Source organism: Salmo trutta, chromosome 37 (genome assembly GCF_901001165.1).
Source record: "Salmo trutta chromosome 37, fSalTru1.1, whole genome shotgun sequence".
Classification (NCBI taxonomy): domain Eukaryota; kingdom Metazoa; phylum Chordata; class Actinopteri; order Salmoniformes; family Salmonidae; genus Salmo; species Salmo trutta.
This window is the reverse complement of record NC_042993.1, coordinates 16,094,598-16,117,141: the sequence shown is the minus strand read 5'-3', so window position 1 is coordinate 16,117,141 and position 22,544 is coordinate 16,094,598. Positions and strand designations below refer to the sequence as shown.

At 41.4% G+C, this 22,544-nt stretch overlaps 1 protein-coding gene across 3 annotated transcripts; it reads left to right on the top strand.

Moving 5' to 3' along the window:
• Positions 1–4,647: 4,647 nt before the first annotated feature.
• On the top strand, positions 4,648–7,690 carry LOC115177257 (G-protein coupled receptor family C group 6 member A-like). Of its 3 annotated transcripts, none has more exons than XM_029737868.1 (4): positions 4,648–4,933; positions 5,344–5,484; positions 6,090–6,834; positions 6,975–7,690. In XM_029737868.1, exons 3-4 carry the CDS (start codon positions 6,505–6,507, stop codon positions 7,407–7,409), a joined length of 765 nt encoding a protein of 254 aa, XP_029593728.1. In that variant the 5' UTR covers positions 4,648–4,933; positions 5,344–5,484; positions 6,090–6,504; the 3' UTR covers positions 7,410–7,690. The 3 variants fall into 2 exon arrangements, with proteins under 3 accessions (XP_029593728.1, XP_029593729.1, XP_029593727.1); XM_029737867.1 differs by lacking the exon at positions 4,648–4,933 and having other exon boundaries at positions 5,306–5,484.
• The last annotated feature ends 14,854 nt before the right edge of the window (positions 7,691–22,544 follow it).

Sequence of the window (22,544 nt, the reverse complement as noted above, 5' to 3'; positions counted from 1 at the left end):
GGACATTGTGGAGAGGTTGGAGTCTGTTTGATTGAGTGTGTGGACAGGTGTCTTTTATACAGGTAACGAGTTCAAACAGGTGCAGTTAATACAGGTAATGAGTGGAGAACAGGAGGGCTTCTTAAAGAAAAACTAACAGGTCTGTGAGAGCCGGAATTCTTACTGGTTGGTAGGTGATCAAATACTTATGTCATGCAATAAAATGCAAATGAATTACTTAAAAATCATACAATGGGATTTTCTGGATTTTTGTTTTAGATTCCGTCTCTCATAGTTGAAGTGTACCTATGATATAAATTACAGACCTCTACATGCTTTGTAAGTAGGAAAACTTGCAAAATGTCAAATACTTGTTCTCCCACTGTATATAATTTCCAACTCCTTGGATCAATTAATACGGTACTCAAAATGTACAAGGCATTTGGAATTTAAACAAATCTTAACCAGGAGCCAGGTTTCAGGAGTGGGTTTGATGATGAGATTAAAGCTAAAAGAAAAGTAGAATGCTGAAATACTGTGCTTGTTATCACACACACTAATACAAGCTCAGCAGTTCAGTGTAGCCAGGTTGGGTTTCCTCCACCAATCAAGAGTTCATGTCATTTAAAATAAAACATTTAACACCATTTTCTATAAGACGTTTTAAAAAAACATATTCTAGAACAACTTCTAAACAAAACATGTTCTAGAAGCCGTTAAAAAAAACATATTCAAAAGCTGTTCTAAACAAAACATATTTGAGAACAACTTCTAAACAAAACATGTTCTAGAAGCCATTCTAAACAAAACATGTTCAAAAGCTGTTATAAACAAAACATGTTCTAGAAGCCATTCTAAACAAAACATGTTCTAGAAGCAGTTCTAAACAAAACATGTTCGAGAAGCCGTTCTAAACAAAACATGTTCTAAAAGCCGTTCTAAACAAAACATGTTCTAGAAGCAGTTCTAAACAAAACATGTTCTAGAAGCAGTTCTAAACAAAACATTTTCTAGAAGCCGTTCTAAACAATACATGTTCTAGAAGCAGTTCTAAACATAACATTCTAGAAGCAGGTCTAAAAATGAGGGGAACCAGAGGAAACAAACACATGACCAACAGAAGATCAGAATAAAGCAGCAAAGACTCAACCATTAGTACAACACTACATATCTAAACTAGAAAACACATTATTCTGCATTTAATAATTCACACCTTCCACTTAGTATGTACAGTTGAAGTCGGAAGTTTACATACACCTTAACCAAATACATTTAAACTCCGTTTTTCACAATTCCTGACATTTAATCCTAGGAAAAATCCCCTGTCATAGGCCAGTTAGGATCAGCACTTTATTTTAAGAATGTGAAATGTCAGAATAATAGTAGAGAATTATTTATTTCAGCTTTCATTTCTTTCATCACATTCCCAGTGGGTCAGAAGTTTACATACACTCAATTATTATTTGGTAGCGTTGCCTTTAAGTTGTTTAACTTGGGTCAAATGTTTCAGGTAGCCTTCCACAAGCTTCCCACAATAAGTTGGGTGAATTTTGGCCCATTCCTTCTGACAGAGCTGGAGTAACTGAGTCAGGTTTGTAAGCCTTCTTGCTAGCACACGCTTTATCAGTTCTGCCCACAAATGTTCTATAGGATTGAGGTCAGGGCTTTGTGATGGCCACTCCAATACCTTGACTTTGTTGTCCTTAAGCCATTTTGCCACAACTTTAGAAGTATGATTTGGGGTCATTGTCCATTTGGAAGACCCATTTGCGACCAAACTTCCTGACTGATGTCTTGAGATGTTGCTTCAATATATCCACATAATTTTCCTACCTCATGATGCCATCTATTTTGTGAAGTGCACCAGTCCCTCCTGCAGCAAAGCACCCCCACAACATGATGCTGCCACCCCCGTGCTTCACGGTTGGGATGGTGTTTGGCTTGCAAGCCTCCCCCTTTTTCCTCCAAACATACCAATTGTCATTATGGCAAAACAGTTATATTTTTGTTTCATCAGACCACTAGAAAATGTCTCCAAAAAGTACGATCTTTGTCTCCATGTGCAGTTGCAAACCGTAGTCTGGCTTTTTCATGGAAGTTTTGGAGCAGTGGCTTCTTCCTTGCTGAGCGGCCTTTCAGGTTATGACGATATGTCGATATAGGACTCGTTTTACTGTGTACATAGATACTTTTGTACCTGTTTCCTCCAGCATCTTCACAAGGTCCTTCGCTGTTGTTCTGGGGTTGATTTTCACTTTTCGCACCAAAGTACGTTCATCTCTAGGAGACAGAACGTGTCTCCTTCCTGAGCTGTATGACGGATGCGTGGTCCCATGGTGTTTATACTTGTGTACTATTGTTTTTACAGATGAACGTGGTACCTTCAGGCATTTGGAAATGGCTCCCAAGGCTGAACCAAACTTGTGGAGGTCTACAATTTTTTTTCTGATGTCTTGGCTGATTTCTTTTGATTTTCCCATTATGTCAAGAAAAGAGGCACTGAGTTTGAAGGTAGGCCTTAATACATCCACAGGTACACCTCCAATTGACTCAAAGGATGTCAATTAGCCTATCAAAAGCTTCTAAAGCCATTACATAATTTTCTGGAATTTTCCAAGCTGTTTAAAGGCACAGTCAACTTAGTGTATGTAAACTTCTGAAGCACTGGAATTGTGATACAGTGAATTATAAGTGAAATAATCTGTCTGTTAACAATTGTTGGAAAAATTACTTGTGCCATGCACAAAGTAGATGTCCTAACCGACTTGCCAAAACAATAGTTTGTTAACAAGTAATTTGTGGAGTGGTTGAAAAACGAGTTTTAATGACTCCAACCTAAGTGTATGTAAACTTCCCACTTCAACTGTATATTATATACAGTACCGGTCAAAAGTTTGCCTACACCTATTCCTTTAAAGGTTTTTCTTTATTTTAAAATTGTTTTACATTGTAGTATAACAGTGAAGCCATTAAAACTAGGAATTAACACATATGGAATCATATAGTAACCAAATCAAAATAGATTTTATGTTTGAGATTCTTCAAAGTAGCCACCCTTTGCCTTGATGACAGCAAGTTACATGCCTCGCTGTCCTACACTATGTTTCTACAATACTGCAGCCAGTTTCATGCAACTGGTGTCCTGAATGTTATTCTTTTTTAAAGATTTTTTGTACTTGTTTACCCATTTTTCTCCCCAATTTTGTGATATCGAAATGGTAGTTACCGTCCTGTCCCATCGCAACTCCCGTACGGATCAAACCCGGGTCTGCAGTGACACCTCTAGCAGTGTGATGAAGTACCTTAGACCGCCTCACCACTCGGGAGGCCCCTGAATGTTATTCTAACCTTAATATTGCAGCCAGGGCCAAAGAGTGGAGAGGAGAGGAGCAGATAATAATAATTACAGTTTTTGACCATCTTTCTTTCAAATTAGCAGAAAGCCATTTGATCAGAATAATTAAGATTAGGAATCTCCAGGTCAACCATAGTCCATTTCTTAATTGAAGAGAGACCCCAGAGAAAGAGATGTAATAATAATATACATACAATAATATACAACATAATAATATATCACTGGAATACACACATCATCATTATCATCTTGACACAATGTACATCCTCCACTGACACAGTACAACTACATTGAGGAGGCGAAGCTGTTAGCTGCTAATTTTTATGAGCTCTCACTACTACAGTAGATGCAGGATATATTTCCATCTAAGCTGTGACAATGATAATTATGCTGTAGGTGACAGTATTGTGCCAGTTGAGTGCCTGGGTTGCCATCAATAATGGCTGATCCCATGCTGTGACTCCACTCTCCCAGGGTTTCTCAGGGGGAGTGTGCTATGCAAAAACCACATGTCCATTTCACCACACAATGAATAGATTACACACTTATACATGTGTGAAACATGACAAATATAACCACCCTTATTTCACCTTTGAAGAGTTATTATTACATAGCCTGAATGAGGGTTCTTACTTACCATAGGAACAACATTTTAGCATCCTCTAGTAGTCTTCTTGGAAAAGCATGGTCAATGTATTTATTATAGTGTTTGCATTGTGTTACTACTGCAATTGGATATGATACAGGACCTCATACAGTAATTTTTAAACAAAGCAAAAACTATTTCTATCATTTTATGAATGTATTCTACTGTGGATTAACTAAAAAGGGGGCAGAGACAAATGGTTGGATATCTTGTGAAATCAATGCATTGATGATGAAGGAGTGGCTAACAGGAGACTTAAACATTGTGACTCAATGAACACTTAAGTGTCATTCAAGTGTTAAAAGACACAACTGTGAAAAAAACTTGGGTATTATGAAAACAATTCTGGAAAAGAGGTGTCACCACACTGCGTCTTTCACCTTGAACAAAAACATTTTTAGTCAGTGTGGATGTCTGTCAGAGAGAGTGGGCTGGGCTGGGAGGGGGCAGGGTTATGCAGACATTAGATGAGATTAGGAGGAAGCAACAGGTGTGTTTTTACTGAAGATACTGTCAGGTCACTGTGTCAGTCTGCTAGAGGAGAAAACAGAGTGAGAGACAGAGAGAGAGAGAGACAGGGACAAAGTGAGAGGAAGGGAGAGAAAGAGAGACAGAGAGAGGAAGAGAGAGAGAGAGAGATGGAGGCAGTGAGAGAGAGGGTGTGTGAGAGAGAGAGAAACGGACACAGTCAGAGGGTTAGAGGGAGTGTGAGAGAAACTGCAACGAGAGACACCAAAATTGAGAATTGGACAGTACCAACAGAGAGGTGATGGAACCCATGGGTGATGTTCTCCACCTGTTAGTCATCCTGTCCTTGTTGGAGACAGGCAAGGCCAAAGTGGGAGACTTCAAAGCAGCAGGAGCCACAGCATCATTGGAGGGCTGTTTTCCATCCATGAGGGAGTAGAGGAATCCCCCGACCTCTCAGCACCCCATGCATCATAGTGTGTCAGGTGAGTGCAAAGATAAGATCTCTCTCTCTCTCTCTCTGTATCTCTCTGTATCTCTCTGTATCTCTCTGTATCTCTCTGTATCTCTCTCTCTCGCTCGCTCTCTCTCTCTCGCTCTCTCTCTCTCTCTCTCTCTCTCTGTGTGATTCTGTCCACATGTATGACTAAGTGTTCGTGAGAGAGAGTTGATTTACTCTGACAGGTTAACCACAGACAGTGTGATGATCCAACTATGCTTTATGTACCTTTCACACACACACACACACACACACACACACACACACACACACACACACACACACACACACACACACACACACACACACACACACACACACACACACACACACACACACACACACACACACACACACACACACACACACACGTTCAACACGGGCGGGTTCACCCAGGCATTGGCTATGAACCACTCTGTAGAGTCGGCCAACAGATTCCCTGTCCCGACTACACTAGGGATCTCTCTGCGGTACCATATCCACGACTCCTGCTCTGATGTCACCACCGCTCTGAGGGCCTCAGCTGACTTCACACAGGTAAAGGCTCTTTAGCCAAAACATTGGTTAGATCAATCCACAGCAAGGATAAACTATTTGTATAGTTTATCTTCCATTAGTCAGCACCTCACATAAAGGTTGTACAACCTGGAGCTCATTTCTCAGGCAAGCAGTCCAATCCCACCCACCTCCACCTTACCTGTCACCCTAGACCCACTTCAATTTGCTTACCGCCCCAATAAGTCCACGGACGATGCAATCGCCATAACACTGCACACTGCCCTATCCCATCTGGACAAGAGGAATACCTACAGTATGTAAGAATGCTGTTAATTGACTATAGATCAGTATTCAACACCATAGTACCCTCCAAGCTCATCATTAAGCTAGAGGCCCTGGGTCTCAACCCCGTTGATTGGGTCCTGGACTTCCTGACGCCCCCCCCCTTCTTTAAAATATAATTAATATGAACAAGTACAAGGTTGTTGCAGTTTGACAGAGTTGTCATCCTCCCCAAAGCCAGGAGTCAATCCAGGAGTTTTTTTAAAATCATGTGACCTGAATAGAAAAACTGTTCCAATCATAGCCCATATTAAATATTTTCTTCTGATCCAACATGACCTTATCGCTTTGAATCGTCACAGATCAGTTACGCCTCCACCGCCATTATCCTGAGTGGCAAGATCCATTTCCCCGCATTCCTGAGGACCGTGCTTAACAACCTGTACCAGACGCATGCCATGGTTCGGTTGCTTAGCAACAGCAACTGGACCTGGGTGGGCATGGTCACCACGGATGGAGACTACGGCCGCTCTGCCCTGGACAGCTTCGTCTCCGAGGCAACCGCCTCAGGGATCTGTGTGGCCTTCAAGGAGATCCTCCCTGATTCGCTGACCAGCCCTGACATCAACTCAGCTGTCAAAAATGCCAGAAAAACCATCCGCAGCAACCCCAAGGTCAAGGTGGTGGTGTAATTCGCCAAGCCTACTCGCATGACGTACCTGTACCGAGTGTTGAGTGGTCAGGCGCTGGGGTCGGGGCTGGGGGAGAGGGTGAGATATGGACCTCCTTGAAATCGGCCATGTGGTGGGCTTCTCCTTCAAAAGAGGGAACCTGGCTCCTTTCCATCACTACCTGATGAATCTGAGTGACATCAATGATGTCATAGGAAACAACTCCTTCCTAAAGGAGTTCTACTCCCTGCCAAATGGGTCGGGAGACCCCAAGGTTTTGTCTTCCTTCACAGTCCCAGCAGAGATCCTGCTAAACAACAGCCATGCGGACGTAGTCTTCAGTGTGGAGATGGCGGTCAGTGCCATCGTCCATGCAGTGGCTGATATCTGCAGCAAAAAGGACTGCAAGACACCAGGCACGGTCCAACCCTGGCAGGTAGCTACTGCACAACTCCTCATGTGTACAGCACATCAAACTGTACTTATATATTGTATCTCATCTAATATATCTAACATATTTGGTATATGGCTTGGGTCTACGGTATGTGAATGAACATGCATTTGCATTCATTCCAGGTGCTTGGAGCCCTGAAGGACAGTTGCTTTGAGCTGGAGGGGAAAAGCTACTGTTTTGATAAGAAAGGAGACATCAACCTGGGCTATGATGTAACCCTGTGGAGGTCTGTGAGAGGGGTCATCAACGTCCATGACGTTGTAGCTGAGTACCATCCAATCAACAACAGCTTCAGCTATACCAGCGGACACATCAAAAATCTCACTGACCTGAGGGTAAGGGTAAGGGTAAAGGTTAGGGTTAGGATTAGGGTAAGGATTAGGGTAAGGGTTAAGGTTAGGTCTCAATCTCTTTTAGTCTATTTTCTAGGCTCCCACACAAAGACAGAGTTTAAAGTACACATCCATATTAATCTGTTAACCCCACCTGACATACAGAGACACAAACACAAACAGGGCAGAATGTCAAACAATCTACTTCTTCCTCAAAGTGACTAAAGAAAACTAAACATACCTGTTTGAGAGACTTCTCAGCCAAACTGTAAAACAAATACAGATGTAAATTCAGAAACTCCTAATCAGTCAAACGGTGTGTCTCTGTGATCCTCTCTTTGGTTTGACTGTTCCCATTTTGCTTAGTCTACTGGTATGTTTTTTGCCCAAGTGGGTTGTTTTTACATTCAAGTCAATTTGGGTAACACTTTATTTGACACTGATATGGACATGACAGTGTCATAAACAAATAAACTCTGTCATACGGTGTTATATTCATCTATCAATATTTGTATTGGTTGTGTCAATGGTGTACAGGGTTGATTTATTTCTGAACTGCATATGGGGGGCAGGTATCCTAGTGGTTAGAGCATTGGACAAGTAACTGAAACATTGCAAGATTGAATCCCCGAGCTGACAAGGTAAAAGTCTGTCCTTCTGCCCCTGAACAAGGCAGTTAACCCACTGTTCCTAGGCCTTCATTGAAAATAAGAATTTGTTCTTATCTGACTTGCGTAGTTAAGTAAAGGTCAAATATGAATAAATAATAAATACGATTTCTATACTGTGTGAAATGTTCTAACTAAGTATCATGGAGGATGTTGGTATTTGCTGTGGATATGTTGTGTGTTGGATCCCTGAATAGTCCGTTTCTATGTGTAATACAAACAGCATTTCTATCTATTATGGGAGCTGATGCAGCAGGATACAAATGAGATATATTGACAACATGTATACAATGAACGCTATAGTTGTAATTTCTGTCAATGTTTCTTAATGCATGATTGGTTTGAATTGAATAGAATTTAATTTGTTTTGGGTAACAGACATATACAACAAAATGTACAATGTGGATCCAGAGGATATCACTTGAAAATATGAATTAAAACGCTTGTTTCCAAAGTGGTCCTCGATGGTAAAAACAATACCACATATAATGATTAAAAGACAAGACAAAATTACAAACAACCATAAATACATTCATTTATGTTGACATTCTAAAAAGTGGCACTTCTCCCTAACCTTAAAATCAACAATCTATTAATCTATTAATTGCACATCATACCGATCCTTCAAATAAATACACCTGGCCAGCAGTAGGGGGCACAAGGAGCAGTGGAGTGGTTTCTCTTACTTAGACAACCTTGTACAAATGAAAAACTTTGCCCTCTTTTTAAAGCTATTTTCCAAGGAAGGCTATTCCATAGACAAATACCTGTATGGAAAAACGTGCTCCTCGCAGTACTGTTTACTCCTGAGATTTTACAAGACATAACACTAGCTCTGGTATTGTGACTGTGTTGGTTATAAACCATATCAATGTGGTTTTTAATGTAACCTGGGGCACGATCATTTAAGATGTCAAACATATGATTAAGTTTAAGTTGGTCCACTCTGGACTCCAAAAGCAACAAGCCCACCTCCCGGAACTCCTGTACCCCTATGTGGGTCCTAGGGGGAACATTCAGCATATACCTGATAACATTATTTTGTATGACCTACATTCTCTTTTTCAGCTTTTTTGATAGTACACTGTACCAAGCAGAGCAGGCATTATCAAAATGACACTGAATCAAGGTTGAAGCAAGCAGTTTCTTAACGTTAATGTTAAAATATCTAGTGTCAGTTGACATTCTTGAAGTTCTTACATATTTATAAACACCTTGAAATCTATTTCCACAATATTTATGTATATTATGAAATGTGTCACGACTTCCGCCGAAGTCGGCTCCTCTCCTTGTTCGGGCGGCGTTCGGCGGTCGACGTCACCGGCTTTCTAGCCATCGCCGCTCCATTTTTCATTGTTCCATTTGTTTTGTCTTGTTCCCTGCACACCTGGTTTTCATTCCCTAATCACACTGTATGTATTTATTCCTCTGTTCCCCTCCATGTCTTTGTGTGAAATTGTATTTGTTACGTGTTTCATGTGTACGCGCCAGGCTGGGTTTTTCCCGTTATTTCCGTGGTATTTCACGAAGGTTGTTCATTGTAACATTTGCTCATTTTTTGTGACTGTTTCGCGCCTTTGCACTTTTCCTTTGGCTGGAGGTTTTGACGCAGTGGCGTCCGTCTGTTTTATTGCCTCTACCCTAATAAAGTCTGCGCCTGTTCACAACTCTCTGCTCTCCTGCACCTGACTTCTCCACCAGTAGCGCTCACCGTGACAAATTGTATATATTCACATTACTTTGTGTACAGTATATTAAAAGTTTGAATGTGCAGTTGACTTTCAGTTGCAGTTTCCATGCTCTAAATACATGTCCATTCAATTACTTACCCATTTAAGCAGGTGTAACTTCTCTCTCTGTGTCTGTTGACATCTTGACACCGTATCTGCTTCTTCTCACTGTCTGCTCTGTTTGCAGAGCCCAACTGATGAGCACACCTATGCTGTCTCTTTAGGCTGCAGGCCTAATGCCACGGTGACACAGGAAGAAAGAGAGCGAGAGAGAGAGTGCTGCTGGCATTTTCCCAGTGCCCAAACACATGTGTTTGTAGTAACTGTATGTACATTGAGCTCTTCCCTCCATAGTCTGGAGCCCTGTCCTTCAAAGCTCAAATATCCTGGGCTCTACAGTAGTAGAACATGAACAGTAGTCTCAGAAACCTGACCCTAGGCAACAGTACAGGCTAACTCTTTTGGCAACTTCGATAAGGTGAAAAAAAATTCAGACAGACAACCCTCTCAACAAATCACGAGGAAGACATGCCAGAACGGCAAGATTTAAAACCAAAGTTTGCAGGAAAAACCTTTGCTTTGGTATTAGTGAAAGTAGTTGATCCAAATTAGCCACTTGCAAAATGAACTTATTCAAAATAACCTCTGTTATCCCCATCTTGCTAGCTGCTATTTTAGATTTTATTCAGGCAGATAGGGTAGGGACCTAGGCAGTGATGCTGTTCTTCTATGCCAAAAGAGTTATTGAAACTAGACCCTAGTCACTGCTGAGAACAGCATGTCTGCTCTATATCTCTATGTCTTTGTGGTACAAGGGCTGTTTGTAGACCAGAGACCGCATTTCTGTGCAAACGGATAGGCCCAAATCCATGCTTGTAACTGAAGAATTCACAAATATCTTCTATTGACATCGGTGCATTATTAACAATAAGTTTGAGTTAAGTGCGCACATCTGAAGATATGTTTCATCTCATCTCTGTTGTCTCCTTCTCATCAGTAACTCCAGTGAACTTCCACTCCTGTCCCTGCCATTGTCACCAGACTTATCAATCATTTCAAGCTGATGTTGACTTTGGCCATGTTCAGAGCATCAACACTGTGTGTCATGGGTAAATTGTGACTGACTGATATACTGATATACTGATATAATAATGAGTAGTTATTTATGATGCAAGGTGATTTGTAGATCAGTTTGTCTCGACTCGCCTTCAAAGTTGGCTGCAATGCTTTGACTTGACCAAGTTTTTGAGGTGTGAGTCATTGAGGAGATGTTGAAAATTAAGTCTGTCCAAAATTCAACCAAACAACAGGTGATAATGACTGCAAAATCATTGGAACGAGGAAACAAACTATTCACAATGTCAGATTTGTTTTCAGAGACCCATTCAGACATGCATGCAAACCGACAGACATTCAAAGAGTCACATGGATACAAAGATTCCTAAAGATAATAACAGATCATAATGGTGTCTGCTAGAGTGAGCTGATGGGAAATCTGCTTCTGGGAAATCTCTCATTTAGTTTCTTCTACTTAGAGAAATCCCCATTCTGAACCTGCCTGTCTGGTTGTGACACAATGACACCATGAGGAGAGAGATAGGGAGAGGGACAGAGAGAGAAGCGGTAGAGAGAGATTAAGAGAGGGAGAGAAATAGAGACAGAGAGTTGGTGAGTTGGAGAGAGGGTGACAGGTATCCCTCAGGATAGTTCCTTGTGATAGCCTTGAGATTAGAGGTAGCGTCAAAACGAAACCATGATCTCTCTATGTCAAGAAAATCTTTATCAAGAATGTTTGTCCTCATCATTTCATGATGATGATACCATCACTAAGTACATAACCGCTAAATAAATATGCCATGAAGAGTTCCACAGAAAGTCAGTTTACACCACTCTCACACTTCGAACCCATCTCAACAGACCATAAACGAATTTCTGGTTAACTGATACTGGACAAATACTACACCGAAATAGGATATGGATGGAATTCTTCTCTTAGAATGCCTAGTCACTGACACAGAATGCCTAGTCAATGATAATCGCCCTTGAGTAGGAAGAGCCAGCTTTAACTGGGAGTGTTTATACTTTACTATTCTATGACAGCAATCCTGATTCTGGATTGCTAATCAACTTGTTAGTGAGAAAAGGTGACAATGTGTTATAAATAGGGATAGTTTAGGTGTTTTTTTGTGTGGATCACAACAGTTAGAAAAGCAAGGCAAAATATGTAAGCTCTGTAGACCTGCTATCATGATGTGAACAAACAATATGCTTCCACTGTCACACATAAAAATACAATAAACAACACAGTTTCCTTTGATGGGACCAATTCAGAGACGCGGTATACCTTGTTGTGAAGTTGTCGTTGTTGTTTTACAGTAGATGCCTCCAGTCCTGTGACGTATGACACTCTCAGGTAGACTCCTACCGGTTTCTTCTCGTGATCACACTGAGGTTGAGTTAAGTGAAATGGCTGGAGGGTGGAACTGGATCAGCTGCATAGACAGCACCCACACACAGAAAGTGTCTGGAGGTATGCTTCCTTCTGTCACACATAGGACTAATGCCTCCTGGTAATGAATGCACTGTTACCTCAGACAAAGATGTTCTGATAACAGGGCCAGGACCAGACTTCTAAAACCAGCTGCAGTAACAGCCACTGCTAGTCACCTTTAGGAACTGTAACAGGCTAGACAAGGTCTATTGTAAGGTCCTCTGTGTGTGTGTGTGTGTGTGTGTGTGTGTGTGTGTGTGTGTGTGTGTGTGTGTGTGTGTGTGTGTGTGTGTGTGTGTGTGTGTGTGTGTGTGTGTGTGTGTGTGTGTGTGTGTGTGTGTGTTTCATAGGAATTTAACAAGTTCTGTCGAAACCATCATTGCTTTTGTGCAGAAGAATAGACAGATGTCCTGATGACAAAATCCACTAAATGTCATCCAACAAGGGTAACAGATAATTGTATTTATTTATTCTTCCTTGTTTTACAGTCAAGTCCTCATTAACCCCTCATAGAATAGCCAGAACACAGCTCCATGAGTAACACAGTCCAGCTTCACACACAGCCTTCTGTGTTCCATTGGGTTAAAGGAAACAGAACCACAATGGTGGCATACGGTAATCACCTAAACTAGGGTATTCTGGACAGAATACCCCAGAAGTCCTTATAAGCTCTGAATCAAAGCCAAAATGAAAACACAAAACAATTCCCAAATGGGGGAGAAATAAATCAACCTAAAACGTTAAAATAATATATCATCCAATCGTACAAACATGAGAAATATTAGAAAAAAACTTTTTTAATGTGTCTGACAAAATGTAGCAATAAACAGTTTCCATCTCACATACACTACCGGTCCAAAGTTTTAAAACACCTACTCATTCAAGGGTTTTTCTTAATTTTTTACTATTTTCTACATTGTAGAATAATAGTGAAGACATCAAAACTATGAAATAACACATATGGAATTATATAGTAACCAAAAAAGTCTTAAACAAATCAAAATATATTTTAATTTTAATATATAAATAGCCACCCTTTGCCTTGATGATAGCTTTGCACACTCTTGGCATTCTCTCAACCAGCTTCACCTGGAATGCTTTTCGAAAAATCTTGAAGGAGTTCCCACATTTGCTGAGCACTTGTTGGCTGCTTTTACTTCACTCTGCGGTCCAACTCATCCCAAACCATCTCAATTGGGTTGAGGTTGGGTGATTGTGGAGGCCAGGTCATCTGATGCAGCACTCCATCACTCTCCTTCTTGGTCAAATAGCCCTTACACAGCCTGGTGGTGTGTTTTGGGTTATTGTCCTGTTCAAAAATAAATGATAGTCCTATTAAGCACAAACCAGATGGGATGGTGTATTGCTGCAGAATGCTGTGGTCGCCATGCTGGTTAAGTGTGCCTTGAATTCTAAATAAATCACAGACAGTGTCACCAGTAAAGCAACCCTCACCATCACACCTCTTCCATGCTTCAAGGTGGGAACCATACATGCGGAGATCATCCGGTCACCTACTCTGTGTCTCACAAAGACACAGCGGTTGGAATCAAAAATCTCAAATTTGGACTCATCAGACCAAAGGACAGATTTCCACAGGTCTAATGCCCTCATGTTTATTGGGCCAAGCAAGCCTCTTCCACTTGTTGGTGTCGTTTAGTAGTGGTTGCTTTGCAGCAATTCAACCATGAAGGTCTGATTTACACAGTCTGCTCTGAACAGTTGATGTTGAGATGTGTCTGTTACTTGAACTCCGTGAAGCATTTATTTAGGCTGCAATCTGAGGTGTAGTTACCTTTAATGAACTTATCCTCTGCAGCAGAGGTAACTCTGGGTCTTCCTTTCCTGTGGCGGTCCTCATGAGAGCCAGTTTCATCATAGCGCCTGATGGTTTTTGCGACTGCACTTGAAGAAATTTTCAAAGTTCTTCAAATGTTCCGTATTGACTGACTTTCATGTCTTAATGTAATGATGGACTGTCGTTTCTCTTTGCTTATGTGACCTGTTCTTGCCATATTATGGACCTGGTCTTTTACCAAATAGGACTATCTTCTGCATACCACCCCTACCTTGTCACTACACAACTGATTGGCTCAAATGCATTAAGAAGGAAAGAAATTCCTCAAATTAACTTTTAACAAGGCACACCTGTTAATTGAAATGCATTCCAGGTGACTAGCTGGTTGAGAGTATGCAAAGATTGTGCAAAGCTGTCATCAAAGCAAATGGTGGCTACTTTGAAGAATCTCAAATATAAAATATATTTTGATTTGTTTAACACTTTTGGGTTACTGTCACGTTGGTATGAAGGATTGGGAGACATGCGCAGGAATGCGTAATAGGGGTTTTTATTTCCCAAATTACAGCATACCGTGTAAAGGCACGGGGACGAAGACCAAGAAAACAGGTATACAAAACACAGGGTAGAAACCCAAACAAAAGAGCGAGGAGTACCTCGAATAAATACACAATCGCACAATGATTATCACATGGGACGAGACCCGTAATCCCAATATACGTGGCACGAAAGCCAAAACAACATAGCACAGGTACTCACACGAACCAAAGGACATTGGAACAATAATCGACAGGACAACGGTGAACAAAGGGCACACTTATACAATTACAAGGTATCCGTGACAGTTACTACATGAGTCCATATGTGTTATTTCATAGTTTTGATGTCTTCACTATTATTCTACTATGTAGAAAATAGTACAAATAAAGAAAAACCCTGGAAAGAGTAGGTGTCCAAACTTTTGACAGGTACTGTATATATATATATATATATATATATATATATATATATATATATATATATATATATATATATATATATATATATATATCCTCTATAATTTCTTACATATAATTTCTTACATTTATAGATAATATGCAGAGCATTTTCTATCTTTGTCCAAAATCGTTAAGTAAGTCCAATGCAAGGTTAACCACCACTGATTAAACAAAAAGACTGCAGGCAAAATGAATAACGGTGCATGTACACCAGATAGAGGTAAATTGTGCCGCTTAGGCCGCCCATTGTGACTCGCTTGTGGGCGTGCTGGTAGCATATGACAGCACGTTCGATTGTGCATCAAGAATTCAGCATAGCAAGTTTGTATGAAGGTCTGGTTATTAAATGGGTACATAGTTCAATAGTTTTTTCCTCAAAAACTCTGGTGACAAACAAACTTTGTTCCCTGTTTCCAATTGTCCACATGGCTGGGAGAACCTATTCAAGTAAGTAAATACATTTTGAAAATGTAAAAAAACAATGTATTATTAGCTAACTAGCTACAGTGCAGGCTAACTCAAATGAGCTGCTAAATGAGCTAGCTAGTTGGCTTCAACTTCACATACTGTAGATAGCTAGCTAAGTGAATTAAATATCATCAGCTACCTAACTTCATATTAGCTAGCTATATTGATGTATTTATTACTATAAAAAAACAAACTCCAAATGCATTTGTAGGTAGCTAGCTAACAGCCATGGAGGAGGGTGAAAGGATAGCAGCCCCAACTGTAAAAGTGAGAGAGTAGGCTATTCTGGATAGGGCAGGTACTTTTGTGTAGTTCCTGTCCCTAAAAGTGGGGACGGAGATAATAGTTACATAATCTTCAGTGCGGTGTAATTTGACTATAATGAAGTCTGTTTCTTGTGATGTTTTCTGTCCTCAGATAAAGAGCGCTTTGAAAGCCTAACTACATATGAAGAGGTTCCAATGAAGAGCAGTGGTTCACAGTCCTGGTCCGGGGGACTCAAAGTGTTGCACATTTTTGTTTTTGCCTTAGCACTGCACAGCTGATTCAAATGATCAACTCAGATTCAAGCTTCAAGGGGTATTTATGTATTAATTTGTGATGCTATCCTTGATATGATCCTGTTATTGTCACATGCTACACATGCACATATTTGTCCATGCATGTGTCAATCCAATGTTATCATGATTTGTTATCAGGGATATTATACTTTAGTACTCCACAATGACCTGGTGATGTAAAAGTATAATAATTACATTGTCTTCCACATTCCTACAGATACCTTGTAACTGGAGATTCCTTCACAACGATTGCCTACAGTTGTAGGGCCCTGCAAGGTTGGGTGACCAGGGCCATCTGGGACTGCCTCCTGGAGGAATTCAGATGTGTGAAGGCTACCTGTGTCCTGCATAAGTTCATGGCAGACGTGTTTACGTGCTGCTGTGCGTTTTGTTGCTAACCTTACTTTGCTACCTGACAACTTTACGGTTTTTACTTTTTAATTATCGTTTATATTTTTTGTTTTTCCCTCAATCAACTTTTTTTTCCATTTTTTTTTTCATTCAACTTTTTCGCTCCGGACGCTTTATCTGGACGTGGTTCGTCAGTACCTCCACCAGCCGAAGCTAAGTAGTAACATTAACATGATGTCTTCTTCTTACAGTCGCTGTACTCATAATATACAGGAGAACAATCGCCTTACGGCAAGGATAGCTGTGCTGCAAGCCCAGCTTCAGACGCAATCGTTAGGCAAGGGTAATTTCAGTGTAGGAAAGGATGAAACAGCGTCTGTGCCACCAGTAAGTACAGATAGTAGTATAAATCCCCTCGCACAGTCCCCGCAGCCGGACAATTTTCTCATGGCTTCTGGAGGGAAATGCTGTAGGAATGCTCAACCGGTGTCACTCACTCAGCCGACAGAAACTTTCAACCGGGTTCTCCCCATTAAGCAGTGAGTCGGAGTCAGAGGACGAGCCTTCTCTGGTCTCTACTCCTCCCGTTACGGGGTCTGAGACGTCGAAGCCTCCCACCATTAGCTCTGACAAATTGAAAACCCTAGTCATTGGCGACTCCATTATTATCCAGTATTAGACTTAAAAGGAATCATCCAGCGATCATACACTGTTTACCGGGGGGCAGGGCTACCAACGTTAAGGCTAATCTGAAGATGGTGCTGGCTAAAGCTAAAACTGGCGAGTGTAGAGAGTACAAGGATATTGTTATTCACGTTGGCACCAACGATGTTAGGATGAAACAGTCAGAAGTCACCAAGCACAACATAGCTTCAGCGTGTAAATCAGCTAGAAAGATGTGTCGGCATCGAGTAATTGTCTCTTGCCCCCTCCCAGTTAGGGGGAGTGATGAGCTCTACAGCAGAGTCTCACAACTCAATCGCTGGTTGAAAACTGTTTTCTGCCCCTCCCAAAAGATAGAATTTGTAGATAATTGGCCCTCTTTCTGGGACTCACCCACAAACAGGACCAAACCTGGCCTGTCAAGGAGTGATGGACTCCATCCTAGCTGGAGGGGTGCTCTCATCTTATCTACGAACATAGACAGGGCTCTAACTCCCCTAGCTGCACAATGAGATAGGGTGCAGGCCAGGCAGCAGGCTGTTAGCCAGCCTGCCAGCTTAGTGGAGTCTGCCACTAGCACAGTTCTGGTATGGTTTAGATCTTATCTGTCGGAAAGATATCAGTCTGTCTTTGTGGATGGTTTGTCCTCTGACAAATCAACTGTAAATGTCGGTGTTCCTCAAGGTTCCGTTTTAGGACCACTATTGTTTCCACTATATATTTTACCTCTTGGGGATGTCATTCGGAAACATAATGTTAACTTTCACTGCTATGCGGATGACACACAGCTGTACATTTCGATGAAACATGGTGAAGCCCCAAAATTGCCCTCACTGGAAGCCTGTTTTTCAGACATAAGGAAGTGGATGTCTGCAAACGTTCTACTTTTAAACTCGGACAAATCAGAGATGCTTGTTCTAGGTCCCAAGAAACAAAGAGATCTTCTGTTGAATCTGACAATTAATTTCGATGGTTGTACAGTCGTCTCAAATAAAACTGTGAAGGACCTTGGCGTTACTCTGGACCCTGATCTCTCTTTTGGCGAACATATCAAGACTGTTTCAAATACAGCTTTTTTCCATCTACATAACATTGCAGAAATCAGACATTTTCTGTCCAAAAATGATGCAGAGAAATTAATACATGCTTTTGTCACTTCTAGGTTAGACTACTGCAATGCTCTACTTTCCGGCTACCCGGATAAAGCACTAAATAAACTTCAGTTAGTGCTAAATACGGCTGCTAGAATCCTGGCTAGAACCAAAAAATGTGATCATTACTCCAGTGCTAGCCTCCCTACACTGGCTTCCTGTTAAGGCCTACTGGTGCTCTTCCATGCCGTCTCTAGGAGGGGTGCGTCACTTGAGTGGGTTGAGTCACTGACGTGGTCTTCCTGTCTGGGTTGGTGCCCCCCCTTGGGTTGTGCTGTGGCGGAGATCTTTGTGGGCTCTACTCTGCCTTGTCTCAGGATGGTAAGTTGGTGGTTGAAGGTATCGCTCTAGTGGTGTGGGGGCTGTGCTTTGGCAGAGTGGGTGGGGTTATATCCTGCCTGTTTGGCCCTGTCCGGGGGTATCGTCGGATGGGGCCACAGTGTCTCCCGACCCCTCCTGTCTCAGCCTCCAGTATTTATGCTGCAGTAGTTTATGTGTCGGAGGGCTCGGGTTAGTCTGTTATATCTGGAGTATTTCTCCTGTCTTATCCGGTGTCCTGTCTGAATTTAAGTATGCTCTCTCTAATTCTCTCTTTCTCTTTTTCTTTCTTTCTCTCTCTCGGAGGACCTGAGCCCTAGGACCATGCCTCAGGACTACCTGGCATGATGACTCCTTGCTGTCCCCAGTCCACCTTGCCGTGCTGACCTGTTGCACCCTCGACAACCACTGTGATTACTATTATTTGACCATGCTGGTCATTTATGAACATTTGAACATCTTGGCCATGTTCTGTTATAATCTCCACCCGGCACAGTCAGAAGAGGACTAGCCACCCCTCATTGCCTGGTTCCTCTCTAGGTTTCTTCCTAGGTTTTGGCCTTTCTAGGGAGTTTTTCCTAGCCACCGTGCTTCTACACCTGCATTGCTTGCTGTTCGGGTTTTAGGCTGGGTTTCTGTACAGCACTTTGAGATATCAGCTGATGTAAATAGGGCTATATAAATACATTTGATTTGATTTGATTGGATGAAGATGGACACGAGGACCAGAAGGGGATCTGCAGCTCACCGCTGTGTGCCAGAGGAGAAGTCTGCTGCTTTGCAGGTTGTTTCAAGGATGGGGTCCAACAACGCAGCAAGAGGCAATCCGTGTGCGGGAGATCTTCACCTCCTACTTCTTCGAAGAGGGTGCTGTTCCCTGGCAACAGCATAGACTACGCTATGCACAACCAAAGGCTCTTTTAAGAGCCATTCCCATTGCAGTAAGAGTATTATTCCATTTACTTTGCTATGTCAACTGCAGGTACTCAATGTCCAGATTCTCTCCCTTTGATTTTTACTTCTCAGGTGAGGGTGCTGTTTAGGTAAGGGTGTGATGTCTGTACCCAAACAAAGCAGGCTATTTTAAATCACCCATATTGAAAAAATGTAAATCAATTAGACACCCTACAACACACACCTACACACTTATGTATCAATCTGATTAATGGATTGTGTTGTGCAGTAAGCAGGCTCAGGTGTATAAATGTGTCTTTTTCCACCTTCAAAGAATAGGCAAGAGGGCCAAGCACGGAGAATAGTAAGACACTTCATTATTTCTATAACTACGCTATATTGTTTGTCCTCGTGTGTCCGTTCATGTTTTTCAGCATAAAGTACTCTGCAGCCACTTAGTGTTGTGTGGACACCAGGTGAGGCCACACACACAGATTCCTGTTGAGCACTGTCTCTTTAACTACCTTATTTCTCAATAACAGTCTCTCCTTCACATCATTCCTCTCTCCTCTTCTCCCTAAATCCTCTAGGTTATATCAGCTGTGTCGGTGAACCCCTCCCACATCTGAACTGGCTACATAGAGGACACAGCATGATCAGAGGTGAGAGGTCACTTGGTCAGGTCAACAGGAAGTATTATTAAAGAAATGCTTTACATTGAAATACAGATATAGATGCAGTAGTTCCAGAGTTAATGATCCAAGGTCAGTTTTGCATTTCACCTCCTGATTATTATGATGACTAACAATGTTAGAATAAAAAATAAAAACACAAGGCTTAAACATGCTATCTCTCTCTCACCATCTGTCTCTTGTCTGCAGATATGATATCCCATCATCGCCACCTCACCCACTTTTAATAAGATAACCTTCGGGACGACTAGAGACAATTATGTAATTATGATGAACTGAGAGAATATTTGGATAGCACTGTGATTCATTAATCATATGCTGCCTTCCCTGCTCCTATGTTCTTACCTCTTTCCCTTTCTGTCTTTTACACCACCTCTTTCTTCCTCTGTTTTTATAAAGCACAACAGATGTGCATTGAAGTACAGATTGAACTTGTATTTAAAATAATACAATTATAATATTTACAATGCATGTATTTATAACACTTGGATAATGAACTTCTTTCAATAAAGGGTTTCACATTCTCTACTGGTTGAAATTAAGTCTCTCATTTGATGAAATACTACACCTATCCTGTGTTTATCAGATCAATGCAGATGAAGGGCATTAGATATTGAGATGAACCGAGTATTTACATGATTCATAGGAAGTGTAGTGTACTGTTTTTTAAATTATATTTCTGTATATATGAATTACAAATCAGCCTTTAACCAGGGGCGGAGCCAGAGGGTGTCCGGGGTGGCACTGGATACCCCTGACATCTGATTGGCCACCCCGGGTGCCACCCCAAAATTTAATTCGCTACTGGCAGCTTGATGCTGATTGACATCTCATTTCACCTCTTGTTGAAGGAAGCATTTATTTTGACGTTCGGCGGCGCATTTTTCAAATCGAGGACGAGGAAGAGAGAATATTAACGTTGGTTGCGAGATACAGAAGAATAAGAATAAGAAGAACATACAGAAGAAGAAGAGAGAATATTTCCACAGCTCCACGAGCTCTTTTTGCGATTGGCGAAGCATCATATTTGAACTAAGTTTTAAGGTTTAGCATCAGGTTTAGGTTTCCTGAACAACTTTTACGAAAGTTGAGTCGCTGTGTAAGTTAACGCTAGACCTTTGGCTCCATTAACAGACAGCTAATCAGATAAGAGAGATCGGTTCCCAATTTAGCCTAACATTATGTTTACATTATGTTTATGAGTAATACACGCAAATACAGTGCAGTGTCGTAAGTTACGGTATACGAATGTTGAGCTAATGTGGGGTAACTAGTAGGCTACAGCTGTCAGTGTTCAGAAAGTTAACATTCAGCAATTTCAAATCCATTAACTCAGTTAGATTTTCATACTTGAACTCAAAACGAACAATTGTTAATATCCATCTGTTAACGTTACTCAAAAGATTACCATAATTTGCAGATAGCCTGTTTGCTATTGTAAAGGTGTAAGAAATTATAGCTAGCTAAGTTACTTACTGCAGAGTAGGGCTAGCCATGATCTAACTAGTAACTTAGGCTGTTAGTTGATTTTAAGGTACAAGTTATGATAATGGGGATTTGTAATTAAGATTGAGATTGGACTAAAATGTGGGTAATTGGATGCTTAGATTTAACCACAGAAGACTTATTTTTGCATAGGGTCAATTAAACATGAAAAGAAAGGGAGAGATATCATACTTCTGTTCCAAAAGGACCCAATGGTAGGCCAGGCCTATACTTTAAAGTACACATTTTAGTTAGCAGCTGTTAGTATCTAATCTTGTGGATCCCTTAATTATACATTTCCATAGAAATATGACACATTATTTAACATGTATTTCAGACATTTCAAGATCCAGACAAGGGGTCCTGTACAGCCGTGTTTGAAAACATTTCCCAGAACTCAGCATGGTACTAGGAAAAGGGCTTTGAACAGCTCCTGGTATAAGGACAATTCATGGCTTGAATATTCTGTAAGTCAAGATTCGACTTATTGTTTTGCCTGTAGGAATTTTTCTCTGCCCAATACACCTGAATCTGCCTTCACATCAGAGTCAGGGTTTTCTGAACTGGAAAAGCCGCTGTTTAAAGATTCTGAGTTTAAGCTCCATTCGAAGGCAAAGCATCATATCAATGCTATGTATGCTTGGAATCAGCATAAAAGGGCTATTGACAGCAACTCATCCATGTTAGATGTCATAAATGAGGACTGGAAAAAGAAAGTGGAGGAAAACTGTACTGAAATTAATGTGCTCCGGAGCTATGGGGAGCAACGAATGAAGAAGGCACCGAGCTATGTGGAAATGCGCACTGTATTACGAAGAAGCATTCAGAGGCCGGTGCATTCGAAAGAAGCTCCTCAGCTTGGCCAGGCTATATTGAGCATTCAGCCAGGAAGGGTTGTGCAGGCCATACGATCCAGACCTCCAATACGTCTTCAGGGTCCGGTTTACCCTGTTCCTGCTCCTCGCACTAGCCCTGAGGTGCGTGTCTCTAGTCTGGCGCCTCCAAAGCCAGCCCCACGCACCAGGCCTCCAGTGCGTCAGCCCAGTCCAGTACGTCCTGTTCCCGCTCCTCGCACTAGCCTTGGGGTGCGTCT

Excerpts from the sequence above, each read along its gene's own strand:
- LOC115177257 (XM_029737868.1), top strand. The coding sequence starts at position 6,505 with ATGGACCTCCTTGAAATCGGCCATGTGGTGGGCTTCTCCTTCAAAAGA. Across the intron at positions 6,835-6,974 it reads GCACGGTCCAACCCTGGCAG|GTGCTTGGAGCCCTGAAGGA; the intron begins GTAGCTACTGCA and ends CATTCATTCCAG.